Source organism: Stegodyphus dumicola, chromosome X1 (genome assembly GCF_044657685.1).
Source record: "Stegodyphus dumicola isolate Sdum_Otavi_A_Nest chromosome X1, ASM4465768v1".
NCBI lineage: Eukaryota > Metazoa > Arthropoda > Arachnida > Araneae > Eresidae > Stegodyphus > Stegodyphus dumicola.
In genome coordinates this window covers 34,974,655-34,989,929 of record NC_140780.1, presented here as the reverse complement: position 1 = coordinate 34,989,929, position 15,275 = coordinate 34,974,655, and the positions used below count along the sequence as shown (strand labels likewise).

General features: G+C 31.3%; 1 protein-coding gene across 2 annotated transcripts in view; it reads right to left on the bottom strand.

The window, feature by feature from the left end:
* LOC118183884 (protein disulfide isomerase CRELD1-like) overlaps positions 1-15,275 on the bottom strand; it is a 66,283-nt gene that overhangs the window by 28,762 nt on the left and 22,246 nt on the right. For both annotated transcript variants that reach the window (XM_085807946.1, XM_085807947.1), the window contains exons 2-4: positions 1,833-2,018; positions 1,524-1,603; positions 1,310-1,373 (exon numbers count right to left, since the gene is read on the bottom strand). In XM_085807946.1, coding sequence (XP_085664072.1) covers positions 1,310-1,373; positions 1,524-1,603; positions 1,833-2,018 — 330 coding nt within the window. The remainder of the gene's footprint in view (positions 1-1,309; positions 1,374-1,523; positions 1,604-1,832; positions 2,019-15,275) is intronic.

Sequence of the window (15,275 nt, the reverse complement as noted above, 5' to 3'; positions counted from 1 at the left end):
GCATGCGTACGGGTTGGTAATAAATTGAATGCACAAGTACAATGAAAAGTGAATCAATTTTTTTATCACAACAAATAAAAACAAAATGATTAAATTTCCTCAGATATTCGTAGAATATTGCAATATCTCACAATAAGTAACAGTATCACAATAATTACAGTGGTTATCTTTTAAGCCACCAAAACGTTCAACAGAATTGATTCAAAAAAGAGAAAGCTAATCCGATTTCACCACGAATTCGCTATAGTAAATAACAACAGTTTTCTAAACAACTGAATTGAGATGTTTTGATCCTGCTTTTATAAGCTTTTTAAACGTGCACAAGAATATTCTGGTATTTTCTTGATTTTTCCCAAAAAGCAAAAGATCAAGTCCCTGATGAAGTCCACTGTTATGTTGGATTGTAAGTTAAATGCGAAACAAGGTTCTAATTCAGTCCTTGAAAAAATTTCGGTATTCAAATCACTCCTCTCCCTTAAATCTAGGAATCTAGGTAGGGAGTATTCGCTGTCATAATAGTAACTCATGGGCTCCCTTACCATTCAAGTATACTCTTCTTTCATTAAAAACTTCTTTCTCTTAGGCATCGCAATCTTATTTAAATTCTCTTAACCTGTGGAAAAAACTTTACGTCTACTATCTAAAGAAGATGCAAACTAAATACAAACGGGTATTCCAAAAATTACAGCTCTACTCCCATGGGGGGGGGGAGAAATTGAAGTATTCAAAACTGTTCAATATTTATATCACATGAGGCCACAGATGCATTTTGTTTACTTTGTATCTCGTTCATAATGTTCAAACAAACCACCAGAATCAGAAAGCACTTTATGGACAGAAGTTCAACAATGCATAGGTTCAAATGAACTAACTGGACACAAGCACCACCTAGTAATTTATAAAAACCTTTATACAGAGCTTCATGATTTATTTTATCTGGTTTTATAAATAAATCATAACAAATGTGAGTAAACCAAATAATGATTCAAAATATTATTTCTGATACAAATAAAATTAACTAACTTACATGATTTGTTTTCTGTTTAGTTTATTTCACTAATCTGCTGTTAGTTTCCAGTGGCAAAAAGGGACTTGAAAGCATATTTTTTCCTCGCAAAAATTCTGCCTATACGGGAATCTTTTTTAGAAGAAATGCACAATTTGCACTAAAATTACACTATTCAGAATTGTATTTAGATGAAAGTACATAATAAGAAAACATGCAGCCCATGACTTTTTTCCTGTGAAGTGATGAATATATAAATTACTGACAGAAAAAAAAAAATATATTTTGCGAGATACTACATACCTGATCTTTTCCTAATCCAACATCTGAGCAAACTTGTTCTTGTATTTCTATAAATCTTAATTCACTGAAAGAATTAAATTAAATTATTCAGCTTCCATTACAGTTTTAGAGACATGATGAAATATGCAATGCTAAATAAGGTAATTTCATTTATGCTTCAGGTTTCTATACTAACTCTTAATTACTTAATATGTACAAATGAGTAACACAAAACCTGTTGTCATAACTTCCAAGCTTCTTTTCCCAATCGGCATCACCACCTTCAAAACTCTTCCGCACTGTTTCATCTACAGCCTGAAAAAAATATTTAAAATTTCTGAAAACATACTATCAGAAATTATAAAGAATTTCCAAATCATTTATTATTTATTTTGATGCCCTTTTTTTTATATGTTCTTTAATCTGATTTCTAAATTGAATAATTCTTCCTCTTTACTTTAAAAATATGAACTACAAATCACCAGACATTCACATTTTAAAAATGCATTCTTTCCCAACATTCTACTCATAACAGAAATGATACCTTTAAAAATGAATCTACAAGGTTACGACAAGCACGACATGGTGGAACTGGTTTCCCTTTGAATGGTATCTTCTCTAAATTTTCCATCTTTGGTGGCACAGGTGATTCTACGGCAATAAGCAATGTAAAACATTTAAATAGGATACCGAGTAGAAGAACCGGAACATACATTTTTGACCTAGTGACCTGAAAAAATAATTAATAATGCAATAAACTTTAAAACATACAAACATAAAAATGTAATGTATGCTAAATTAAAACCATTCTTATAAAAAAAATAAATTTTTAAATTTTAATGATTTGGGTCTGCTCTGAATACATACTTTATGGTTATCACAAACAAAAGGCTTTAAAAATACATCTCATTTAGAAAAACCACATTTAGTGTAGGATAATCAAGACTACATATTTTCAGAAGTTAAAAGAAATTACTCTACGGAGAATTTCTAATATTAAAAGACAACAGAAATTATACTTATATTATTGTTAAAATGATAAATTTTAATTAACATAGGTACTTTCTGATTAAGTGCGTCCTCACCAAAATGTCATGAAACACTATTCATAGGGCAAAGCAGTACGTCACAAAAATAGTTATATGACAACCCACAATGGCAGCAAAAGGTATTTATGTGGCAATCCAGGTATGTGTGTAGTGTATTTTTATTTTGGCTGGTGTGCAATTCTAAAGTCATACATATGCCTAGTTCATATAATTCTCTGATGTTTTTTTAAGTGAAAACAGATTGTTGTGTACATGGGGAGAATAACAGCCAAAACAAGGGGGATTCTTGAAAAAGAAATGAAGGGTTTTATGCTCTTTTAATGATATATCTTGCTTTTTTTTAGTTTTACTGATTCATTGCTGTTGTATAAAATTCGTAGTGTACTACTATTTTGAAAACGATTGTTGCACATTAGCTTTGCAAAGAATTAATCACTAATGAGTTCCTGAATGTTCTCGAATGTCACTAACAAATTTGTGATTTTTTGGAGGCAGTGCAGATAATTAAAAATTACCCTAACATCTATTAAGGGAAAAAGGTACTTGCGCAAAAGTTGTCTACCATGAAACCCTGAATGTCGGCAGAGATCCTGCCAAATTTTCTCTAATCGTTCCTGAGGAATTTTGAAGCAACCAATGCCTCTTTTTTAAAAACAATTGGCATTCGCCCCACTTCATAAAAAGGCTTGTATGGATTTCTACTATTTTATTAGGCCCACCAATTTTACCAGAAGCTCTGTTTAGAACTCGATGAGAACAAACTTCCTACAAGTAATTGTTCTAAACGATTACTATTTTGTTGACTACATTTAGCTGACCCCATGTCTTTTTAATGCACACATTTTTTATAAGGCCCATAACTTGGGAAATAATTTACTGCTTGCTGTTCTGTAGAAGGCAAGACTGAAGTTTTTAATGATTTCTTTCAAAATGCAAGAAAAATAACAAAGCAAAGACAGTTAATTTACATTTTTGTTTATAAAAAAACAAAAGGTGGCTTATCAAGAATCAACCAGAATTACATCAAACAAAAGAGATGTTACACATGTGTTGTGACATCATGCTCATCCATAAATGTCACTAAATCTTGTTGCTTGGTCACAGTTTCATGGTTAATGAGGTGATACGTAAGTACCAGAAAAGAGCTAAAAAAAGTTTTGAATAAATAGAAGGAGAAAGCAAGGCTGTTAAGCATGGCGCTAAGATTCAAAACAAATGCAGCTGTGTGTTTGTTAACTTTATTATCCCATCCCATTCCAAACTTTTACATTATATGCAATTCCTTGTGATATAAAACTAGAAAGAAAAGTCTGCATTCAGTGGGGCTGAATTCATATATGATGAAGCCTTCAGCTACAATGTCTGACATAATTCATGTTGTATCTCTGATACAAATTTGTTTTCATTAATTAAAAACCAAAAAAGTACTCTAAAATGTTTACATATGAACTGAAAATGCTAACGAGACTGTATCCTTACATTATATAGTGCTTTGCATTTACACAGATAAATGATCATCATAATACAAGTACAGGACCAAAATATGAAATCAGAAATAAAATACAAAGTACCCATTCTCAAAATCACAATTTATAATTAAAAATTTACTTCCGGTTTAAAACAGCAACACACATAATTTTATACATTTTGCAGCCATATTTTGTTCATTGCATTTTCTGTAGTGAATTTTTTTTTTTAGATATCTATCTCTCTAGGTCTTTTAGATATCTATCTTTAGATATATATATATATATATATATATATATATATATTTCCACTTTTGAAATTTTTAATGCTGTATAAAATTTCTCAATCTACAAAAAAAAAAAAAAAAAAAAAAAAAAAAAAACCAATTTTGATCAATGTTCTTTTTTTTTTTTTTTTTTTTTTTTTTTTTTGCCAACAAAAATGCATAATATTGAAAAGAACTACACAACTAGATGGTACTATTCCGTTTTGAGGGCCGTAAAAAATTTACAGGTAAAATGTATGCGCAAAAGCACCAAATCTAGCGTACGCGCTGATTTCAGATTGCATAAGTTTATATACTTCTATATTTCTTAAGACGCCATTGAACTACTAGTTTAATTTTTAAATCCTTTTTTGATTTTACATTCATTTTTGATATCCTATGGATTTAACAATTTGGGAATTGCCCATGATGAAAAGTGTGCAATAGAATTTTGGGTAAAGTGCAGAATCACCCACTGCTTGACGCATTTTTAAGAACTGCACATATTCGGTATTTTTTGTTTGACTGAAGACAGGGAAATTTGTGTATAAGGTAAGTGGATATTTCCTTTGAGTAGTGCTAAGATGAATTTCCTTTTTGTGTTATTTCATTGTTTGATTTAATATATAGTTTATTGAGATTATATATTTTTTGTTGGCTGCTCCTTTGACTTTTTAAGTGAATATGTGTACATGGACAAAGTCAAGGGAGTGTGCAATGCCTAGTTTGTGCAATTCTCTGATCTTTTTTTAAGTGAAAATAGGTCAATGTGTACATGGATACCAAGTTTGTGCAATTCTTTGACTTCTTATTTTAGATTTGAGTAGTGGCGATTTTTGGCGCAAAAATCGACGCTACACAAAGCCAAAATAACAAGTCAAAAGAATTGCACAAACTCGGTGTCCATGTACTGCCAAAAATCGTTAATCATCACCAAAGGGCACCCATAAATATATTTTTACCTTCCTTTGAATTACATCCAAGAAAGTTTCTTTTCTTCTGTACTCAACCACCCCAAAAAAAAAAAAAAAAAAAAAAAAAAAACACCTTCCACTGTCTTATTCTATACCACCAAACATCCAGTTTACCACCGGCAGCCTTTTATGATGCAAAAGCACACAAAGCAGATATAAGCCCTTACAAACATTTTCCCATTGGTCATATTCACCGCAATCACATCATAATATTGTTTCAATAACATTCTACTATCATTCAGCTACTATAAATGAAACAACAACTTGGCGATAATCCAAAGGGCACCCTAAAATATAGGCTAACCAATTAAATCACATGCACTGCATGAAAAATTTCTTAACTCTGAAAATGCATTGTAAGCATAAATGCATTTTATTTTGTACAATAAAATAGTAAATAATTCTCATAACAACAAGATTATCACTAAAGCCTTTCCATTCAATAAAGTTTATCAACTATGATATGTAAGGCTGCCAGTGACACACTGCTTCTGTGTTACATTTGATATGATAGGCCCATGCAACAGTTTTCCTCCATGTATAACATGATACAAGGGAGCAAAGAGATCAAAGGCTATAAATATTAATGATGTCATATACATTATGGTGTCAGGGGATATGTTACAACACCCACACACAGTGCACACATGCATGGTGTTTACTGATGAGTACCATTTTATTTTTGAAATAGATGATAATCATAAATGAGTATGAATGATCTCTCTCAATGGTTCAATCCTAATGTCACTATTAAACAACATACTTCTCCACAGCAGAAACAATGATCTGAGGAGCCTACATGCTTTAGGAATAGTGCATGGAATGATGACAACCTAGCGGCATGTATGCTTGCTCTTAGTCAGTGGCGTAACTATAACTCTTGGGCCTCTATGCAAAAAATTTTCCTGGGCCCCTTCCCAAATAAATTTAATGTGCTTAAAAATAAAAATTTAAAAAAATTTAAAAATTTTAAAAAAAACCTTGAAAAGTTTAAAAAAAAATTATCAAGGGTTCCAGGAGCCAATGTTTACATCATGATTTTTATCACATCTGGATTAATTGTTAAAAAATAAAAGCACGTTCTTAGGGAACCAGTTGAAAGGTACGTAACATGAAGAAAGAATAAAAAGGAAAATAATTTCCCTTGACCAACTGATGAAATAAAAATTTGCTTTAGTCTGGGTATTTGACGTCAGATGATTTTAATTCAGTTACTTAAGACTTTTTGTGTGAATGCGAGAGATTTTTCTCTTCTTTCACTGAAATGCATACTGATAATAAATGAATAAGTCTATATAAAAAAAGGAACATGTCGACGTATAGCATTAAGAAAAGGAAGAAAGCCTAGATTTGCAGAAAATTTTACATAAAATCCAAGAAGTTTTACATACTAATGTTTTAAATTTTTGTATAAAATCTGCGCCTATCTAAGTTTTTTCGCTTAAGTTAGCAAACTTATAAATAATTAGTTATATCATAAACTGACAGACAAGATAATTGATAAACGTACAGAAAAACTATTACATTAATCTATAGTACTCTGTGAGTTACTCAGCTTACGAACATGATTTATGCAACAATATACAAGTAATAAATAACAACTTTTATAATGTAAATGATACATTTGTTAAATATAAAACATATTTTTCATAAACTTCATAAAGAAAACAATTTGAACATACAATTTTTGTAGAAAATATGTATGGTAAAGTTTTTGTCTGTCTTTTTAAAAAAACCTTTTGGTGCACTAAACTACTTGAATACATGATTTTTATAAAAAATATGAATGCTAAAGTTTTTTACTGTTTCCTTTTAATTTTTCTCAGTCCGTACTGCACTTCTCTAATTTTTTCCTCCCTCAATAAGTGTAATGATAACACTGGTGGCCAAAATTCATCATAAAGAGAAAAAAAAAAAACTCTTCTTTTAAAATTTGCATCTCCTAACCTTCATTTCCGCAAAATTATTTATCAATACTTGGACATCCATTTTCTCATCCATCTCAGCTTCAACGCTCAACAGTGAAAGGTTTGACAACCGATCTTGTGTCATACTGTTTCTTAAATATATTTTTATTAGTTTCACTATTGAAGATGACCTCTCACTCGTGGCTGTGGTTACAGATACTGATAAATACAATATAAGTGAATTGCACTCTCTCGAATAACTGGTTGCCATGTCATAATATTTTACCATTGCTAACTTAGCTAAATCCTTAACGGATTCAAATTTTGGATTTCTGTTCTGAAAGTATTTATAAATAATAAACGTTGTACTTCCAGTGCAAGTGTTCTTTATATGCTTTCCGTATTTTTAAAACATAATTAATAATTTCCGTATTTGTTAACAATGACAGAAATTTAGTTTCTATGCCCCATTTATTTGCAATAAACTCAGCTTTTTTCATAATGTCTTCAAACTTGTTTCTCATATCTTGCATATTAATAGAAACGCTTTTTAGATGTTGATGAGCTCCATTCAAGTTGATTGATTTTCGATTGTCGAGCCAATTGATGGGTTGATCGATCCTGAACTATAGCGGATGACGTGTTTAAAAAAATTTTGTTTTTAATTTTGGCCTGTTATGATGTTTCTTAATGTATGGAAACATAGATTATATTTATATTTCTTATTTATCATAAAAATATTTCATGTTAATATAACAATACGATTAGTAGACATTTGCATTGTTAATGGTGATAATTTTGGATTTTTCAGATAAATGGATTAAAAGTTTAGCTGAATTGAATTTTTAGCAAGTTTTAAATTATAAGAATTCAGTTTATGATCAATTTAGGTATTACAAATCAATAACTTACCTTTATAATGAAGAATTATATTTGAGATCACTTTGAAATTTAATTTTAAAGAAAAACTTCTGTTTGTTCTCGCCATAGACTAGAGAAATAGCATTAGAATAAGAGCAAGTTTAAGTTCAGTTTACTGTTCTGAGTCATCAGCCAATTTACAAGTATACTTGAGGGGTAGCGTTTCACACTTCAATGCAGCTGTTTAACGAAGAAAGGGGCCCCGCCTCCACTATAAATTTCCCGTGTCTTCCCAAGTTGAGTCACAGTAAAACTTTCATCCAAGAATTTACTGTAAAGATGTCCATTGTCCATTTCCCTTTTAAAACTCTGAAACATCTGTATTTTCTTTTTCCCTTCAGTCAAATTGTACTATTATTATTGTCATATTCCAATGATACATAATACATCACCTGCAATATCTTTCTTCATTTCCTCTGTACTATAAATGCATTTCATTAATGTATAATTATTAAATATTTAACAGTAAAAGTTATGGATATTAGAATATTTTTAGGAAATTCTTCACAAGTTCACGATGAAATCATAAACAGGTAGAAACAAATTTTATTGATATGTATCCAGAGAGCTTTGAAAATGATTGTGTAATACGAAATGGAAATTTTTAAATTAAACACAAAATATTTATGGTATGAGGATTTATCTAAATTTAAATACCCACTGTAGCAAAATATGACGATTCTCTTCCAAGTTTCAGGGTCCCAGAAATATTTAATAATTTAGAGTTAAGCTTATTCACACTAACGTATATTTGACGATGAGTACTCACACTCTGTCACATGGACTCTAAAAGTAGTACACATAAATACTTGTTTAGGAAACAAGTATAAAATTTCTTCATAATTAATAAAAATAAAATTGTGTGAAACAAACTTTGCGTAGTTCGTAGAGAAATGCGCAAAACTTCATTTAATGAAAATAGGTTTGTTGTACCCCAGGTGATCAGAAAGCAAAAATCAGTTAGGAAAAGCAGATATATTTTAGGATCATTAATTTTTGTGTTTATTGTTATCTGTTTTATTTGCGTCTTAGAAAGCTATTTATGTCTCAGAAATTAATGACCTCAGATTTCCAGTCTTTACATTGCTTAAAAATTAAGCAGTATCAATTTTTTTATCTTAATCATTAATTTATTAATGACAAAAATATAAAAAATAAATATAATATATGGGAACATATATTAATGAAAGCTATTTATGTCTTAGATAAGTTATGCAGTGATGCTGAAATGAAAGAGAATAATGTACAAAGGGATTTTATGAGTGAAAATCGCATCATTTACTATTAAAACGTGTTCATACTTGCCAACCTATGACACTCAAAAATCGGGAGATTTTTCACAATTTTAAAAAGACTTTTTAAATGAGGAAAATATAGTTTTTAATAATGAATTAACTTTAAATAGTAACTAATTCTTAAATGCAAGCAACACAAAAATACCTTACACATAAAAAACATTTTTATTACTTGCATTCTTTAAGAAAACAAAAAAAAAAAAAAAAAAAAAAACTTTTAATCATTTTATGTACAAATGGTATAAACAGTGGCAGATTTTGCTTTCTTTAAGAAAGAAACTTCATAATTTCGTTCATAGCAATTGCCACGTAGGCCTGCTTTCACTAATAAAAGTTTTCTAATGTGTAATCACTAATATTAGATCTAAATTTAGTCCTCGTTTTCGTAACAACATTGGAAATCCTCTCACACTCTGCATTACTATGGGGAACTGTCAAGATGGCCAACATAATTCTAGACAGTTCACTATATTTTAAAATTCCATCAGCATCTTTCAGTTTTCCAATTAAACTCCCCTGGGTGTCAATCCTAGCTGATTTTATAACTTCATCCAAGTTTTCTAATTGTAAACTGCTGTTATGCAGCTGTTGGAGTTTCAATTTTTCCTCCGTTTTAGAACTCCTTTCAAGATAATAATAAACATCAACAATGTGTTCATCCACATTTATTGGTAAAGAAGCTACTCCTTTTTCAGCTGCTAAATTTAGGAGGTGACAGGTGCACCTCATAATCTGCAAATCTGAATTTTCTTTTCTGAAGATGCCTGCAACACCAGTCTTCAAACCTACAAATACTGGTGCATTATCGGCACCTAGTGCTAAGCAATTATCCAGAGGGACTGCATTTTCTTTTAAAGTTTTAATAATTAGCTGTGCTTTATTAAAGCCTGTCAAATGTTCTTCCAAAGTGGGGACAGAAAGTAAACTGCACTCAATTTCTGAAGACTCTGGATTAAAAAAAGAAACAACAATTGGATACAGTTTTGAATCGGTACTATTGCTTCCATCCGTAGAGAGGCAGAACGGAGCTGTTTTAATGGATCAATAACTGAAGATTTATTTTTCAAATCCATTTCTTTAACAATTGCACCTCTTTTGGTTCTTGCACTTAAGTATTATTTCTTAGCGATTTCACTATCAAGAACCATTTTTCTAAATAAAGCTGCAGCCTGATCCGGTGCATTCAGTGGCAGGTTGTGCTCCAGTAAAAAGCCAGAGAACAGACATTCTGCATTAATAACTTTTTGGTTCTTTATTTCCGAAGAAAAATTTAATTTTTCGTTTTTTTCAAAACAGCTCATGTTGCCCTGTGTTTTTGTGTACGCACATGTTTGAGACCATCCGCCCTTCCACCATGCGAAATCGAAAAATCGCAACGACAGGCGGTACACATCGCAAATTTATTACATTTCCTTGAAGAAATAATGGAAGGAAAGTCAACTGTGTACGATTTTTGAAACGTAAACGAGTATTTCACCTTTCTCACAGACATAACAAAAGATGATAATTTCTAAAACTATTTCCCGAAGGCACGTGTACTCACACAACTCAGGACAAAATGACCGAAATAACTAAAGAACATCCAAATAACAGCTTGTTTTGTCCTCATTGGCTAATATATGAAGACGTAATATAGAAGGACGTTTCTGGATACGTATATGCTCTCACTCACAAAGCAGAAGTTATGTAATTCGCAAGGTTTTGTTTTAGATATAATCTAGAGAAAATTCATTTGCTTCGGACGTCCAAAATCACTTTTTTTGTTCATATAACAAAGTATTAAGCCAAGTTCCATAAAAATCGTGAGAAATTTTAAGAATAAGAAAAAGTCGGGAGAAATATATTGTAAATCGGGTTGGCAGGAGAGCGGTCGAAAATCGGGAGAGTTGGCAAGACTGCGTGTTAATTAAATTTTTTAATTTGCAAAAATTATTGAAATATTGCAATAACGGGGGAGCATTCTTTTCTGAAATATTCCATTCGTTTGTGTAGAGAAAATAGTCATGTAATTCGCGTTCTTTCAGATGTTGAAATGCAACTTAACACTATTAGAGCAACTCTGCCATTGATATGTTTAATATTTTCAGTAATTAATTTATCGAAATTTACGAAGTAGTATACACTTTTAGTTGTGTGATGTCATTTTTATTATCATTATTATACTATTATTGATGATTTCACGTACTGAATGCTGTGAAAAGTAAATTAAAAGCAAAAGTAAAGTAAATTGCAAAATTTCATTTCAAATAACGATTAGAAAGTACTCCATAAAGGCGTTTTTCCCCTTAGGCAAATAGTCCTCGAATGCTTTATTATTATATAATAATTCAATTCAATTCCGTTTAAAGAATGTACAAATTATTGCGCATTACTCAATTATATGCTTAAATGTTTCACGTTGTTAAAAAAATTGTAATTTATTACATTTTTTTCAAACGAAGAGAAATTAATATATTACTTTCAAAACAAATTTAATGTCTTCAGCATTAGCTTTTGCAGATAAGTGTGGATTTTTGGTAGATGGGTAATTTACAGGTTAAGAAACACTACAGCTCTTCTCTTTTCTAAAGCAAATCAAGTAAATCCACAAACGAGTTCTGCACTTTCAGATTTAATTCTCGATTAGGGATTTTAAAGAATTCCTAACCTGCATTTTATCTGCAATGTGAGAATATTTTGAAAATTTTGATATGAAAAATTGGATAACTATTTTAGTTACTCATTATTTCAAGTAAAAATATTCATCCATTCCATTTCCTACCCCCATGAGTGAAAAAGTAATGAATTTCGATAAATTTAATGAGAAGCATTTCATTAAATTTACGCCGGAAATTAATTTAAATATTTGGCCGCTTAAATGTTTGAGCATCTGTGTGTTCGTAGCCTGAATGGTGATAATTTTCGTAAAACTCCCCCCCTCCCCGCTTTTTTTCGGACCTTGAATTCATTCAAAGATCCCTAAGCCGAACGGGAAATCTCTCCTTTTCAAATGTGGTGCCATAAATTCTTTGCGTTTCCTGGACTAGAACGGCATTTCAACTTGGGGGTGGGGCAAAGTCCTTTCATGACACAACTGCTCAACGTACATCAATGATTTTGTGTATTCTAGAAAGCATGTATTCTGGAGTTAACATTTAATACTTATGAATGATTCCCCCCCTCTAGCTTATTACTGTAAAAAACAGACAAAAAAATCGATCCGCCTTTAACTTTTCCATTTTGTAATGTCAATCGTGCTTCTAAATTCAAAATGTTTCTGTCCCTTACCTTGCCTCGTGGTGCGACTGCACAGGTTGCAAGTACCATCGTTTTTTACATTGTGAGAATTATACATTCAAACATGCAGATTCTTCCTTATTTAATTTCTTTAAAAATAATACAGGGTGAAATTATTTGGTGGCAACAATCTGAAAAGTGATACGCCGTTTATAGCGAACCAACGAAATACATGTTATATTAAATTCTAAGAATCATTCACATTAACAAATTCAATTTCAAATTGAATATTAGGACTGAATTTTGGACTTGCGTTTAATGGAAAAGCTAGTAAGAGATTCAATATATGAACAAAATTAAACGCTACCGGAATGACATATTATGAAAATTACAAACTGCAAATAATATACAACGATTTCTCTTAACTCGCAGAGTTCATTCCAAAGTACCAGAATCCTGCCTAGTTACTTCTTTTTTATACTTAGAAAATATGTCTACTGATTATTCGACCATAATGCGAATTATACAGAAACAAATTAATATATAAAATAAGTACTTTATAATAAATAGTTACAATTAATTTCCACTTCCGCCGCTTTTTGATTTGGGACTGCAAAAGGAGAAACCTTTCATTTAGGGGGTCGCCTTTAATAATTTTCAGGTTTGAGACTAAGGAATACAAAGGAACTTTTCCTATTTTCCGCTCACTGCTATCCCTAAACTAGGGTAGGTCATGAAGTTATTATTTCATAGTCGAATGCTGGAATTTTAACTTTTGCAAACACTTGAATTTAGCTGTTTCAGGTGCTTCCAAGGGCCTCCTATCTGCATCATACAGAGAATTGCGTCACTGCACCATATAGGTAAGGGGCCCTTAAAAACTTAAAAGAAATCGAATTCTATTATCTACATATACTTAAAGATTCTAAAGTTAAAAGTAATTTGGAGTCAAATCAAGGCTATTCCTCAACTATATTAATATTAATAATCATGTAATAGTAGTTTAACACAAAATCAAAACATATCAAAATTAAAATAAGACTTTATAGTAGTACAAATTCTAAAAATAAAAGTGAAAAGCAAAAGGAAAAAGAACACAAGATAAAAAATATATAAATAATAATTATTCTTCTTTTATTGAAATTCTAATTTCGAATCCATCAAGGGAAAATGAATTAAAGCTTTTCTATATATGTAATCGAATCCGTCTATATGTAAACTTGTAAACTTAGACGTACTACGTTTACAAGTTTAAACATGTAAACGTAGTTCAGCAGGACATTTAAGGGCCCCCTAAGCCTTCGGGCCCCTAAGCGACGGCATTCCTTGCATACCCTTATTTACGCCACTGCTTAGTCACATGTACTCCCATTCCTATAGCCCGAAGTGCTGTAGGAATATTATACTGGAATTCCATTCATGGCCAAGAGTCCTGAGTAATATTTTTGTAGTCTATATTATAGTTAAGTTTATTCCTAGCTAAACAATTTTACATTCAAGGCCCAATTAAGAATTTTAAGGGCTCTAAATAATTAAAAGATTTTGATGGCCCCGCATACATTTATGTCTACTTTTTCCTTCTTCCTTCTCTCTTGGTCATAGTTTAACTGCATTATACACTCCAAAACAAAACTGGCATAGGCAAATATTTATGGTTCCTGATACTTTCATGGTCAGCCTACTTTTCTGACATATGCTATATTGAACACAAGAGATAAAAGTATATATACGGGTAACCCTTGGCGAAAATTGGCAATTTTTGGTGGTACATGGATACCGAGTTTGTGCAATTCTTCGATTTGTTATTTTAGCTTTGTATAGAGACGATTTTAGTGCCAAAAATCGCCGCTACACAAAGACAAAATAACAAGTCAAAGAATTTAACAAACTCGGTATCCATGTACATACTGACCTATTTTCACTTAATTACAGAATTGCACAAACTAGGCATTGTGCACTCCCTTGACTTTATCCATGTACACATCGATCCATTTTCACTTAAAAAATATCGGAGAATTGCACAAATTTGGCATTGTGCACTCCCTTGACTTTATCCATGCACACATCTATATATTTTCATTTAAAAAGTCAATTCTAGGTAAAAGTATATTTACAGAACATTCAACTTTTCAGGTAACAATAAATGAAACAACAAATTTGCGATAATATAAGGGATACCCTTCAGTCTACTCTAACCGAACAAGATATACCACTTTCTATTATGCAGTGGTATCTGGAATATGCAGTACACTGTCTGTTAAATATGAAGCCATCTGCCCCATCATGCCAACCAAACTGCAGCATATATCACAGCATAAGACAATGGAATGAACTACTGAAAACTTTGTACAGTCAAAGTCTTTAATCCAGACGTCCATAATCCATAATGATCTATAAACCGGACCTCAAAGCTACAAACTCACGTACATAATACCTTTACGCATGCACGTTTAATGTATAACGGACGGTATAATCTAAGCTAAAATTATCTAATTATCTATTTCAGTTAATATTGCAGATTGTGTTGTCCCTTAATCTTCGAATTGGATCCGGCTTATTATTTTTTGCAGACTGTTAGAGCAATTTTATAAAAGTAAGCTTGAACTTTCGATTATGACAAAAAGAATTTCCGATTCTGGAGCTACCAAAGGATCTACAAAACAAAAGCATGTTTCGATGTCCATCAAACAAAAAGTGGAATTGCTGCAAAAAATAGATAAAGGCATATCCTTTGTTTCTCTAACCATTCCGAAATCTGTTTATCAATTTCACGCTACTCTGCGGGGGGGGAGGACGTCGTGGCGCGCAATGAAGTGGAAGTTGATCTGTCAAGCACTATCCTTATACTCAGGGCAGATTTTTTTTTTTACTTGGCTTATAATTCCTTACTAAA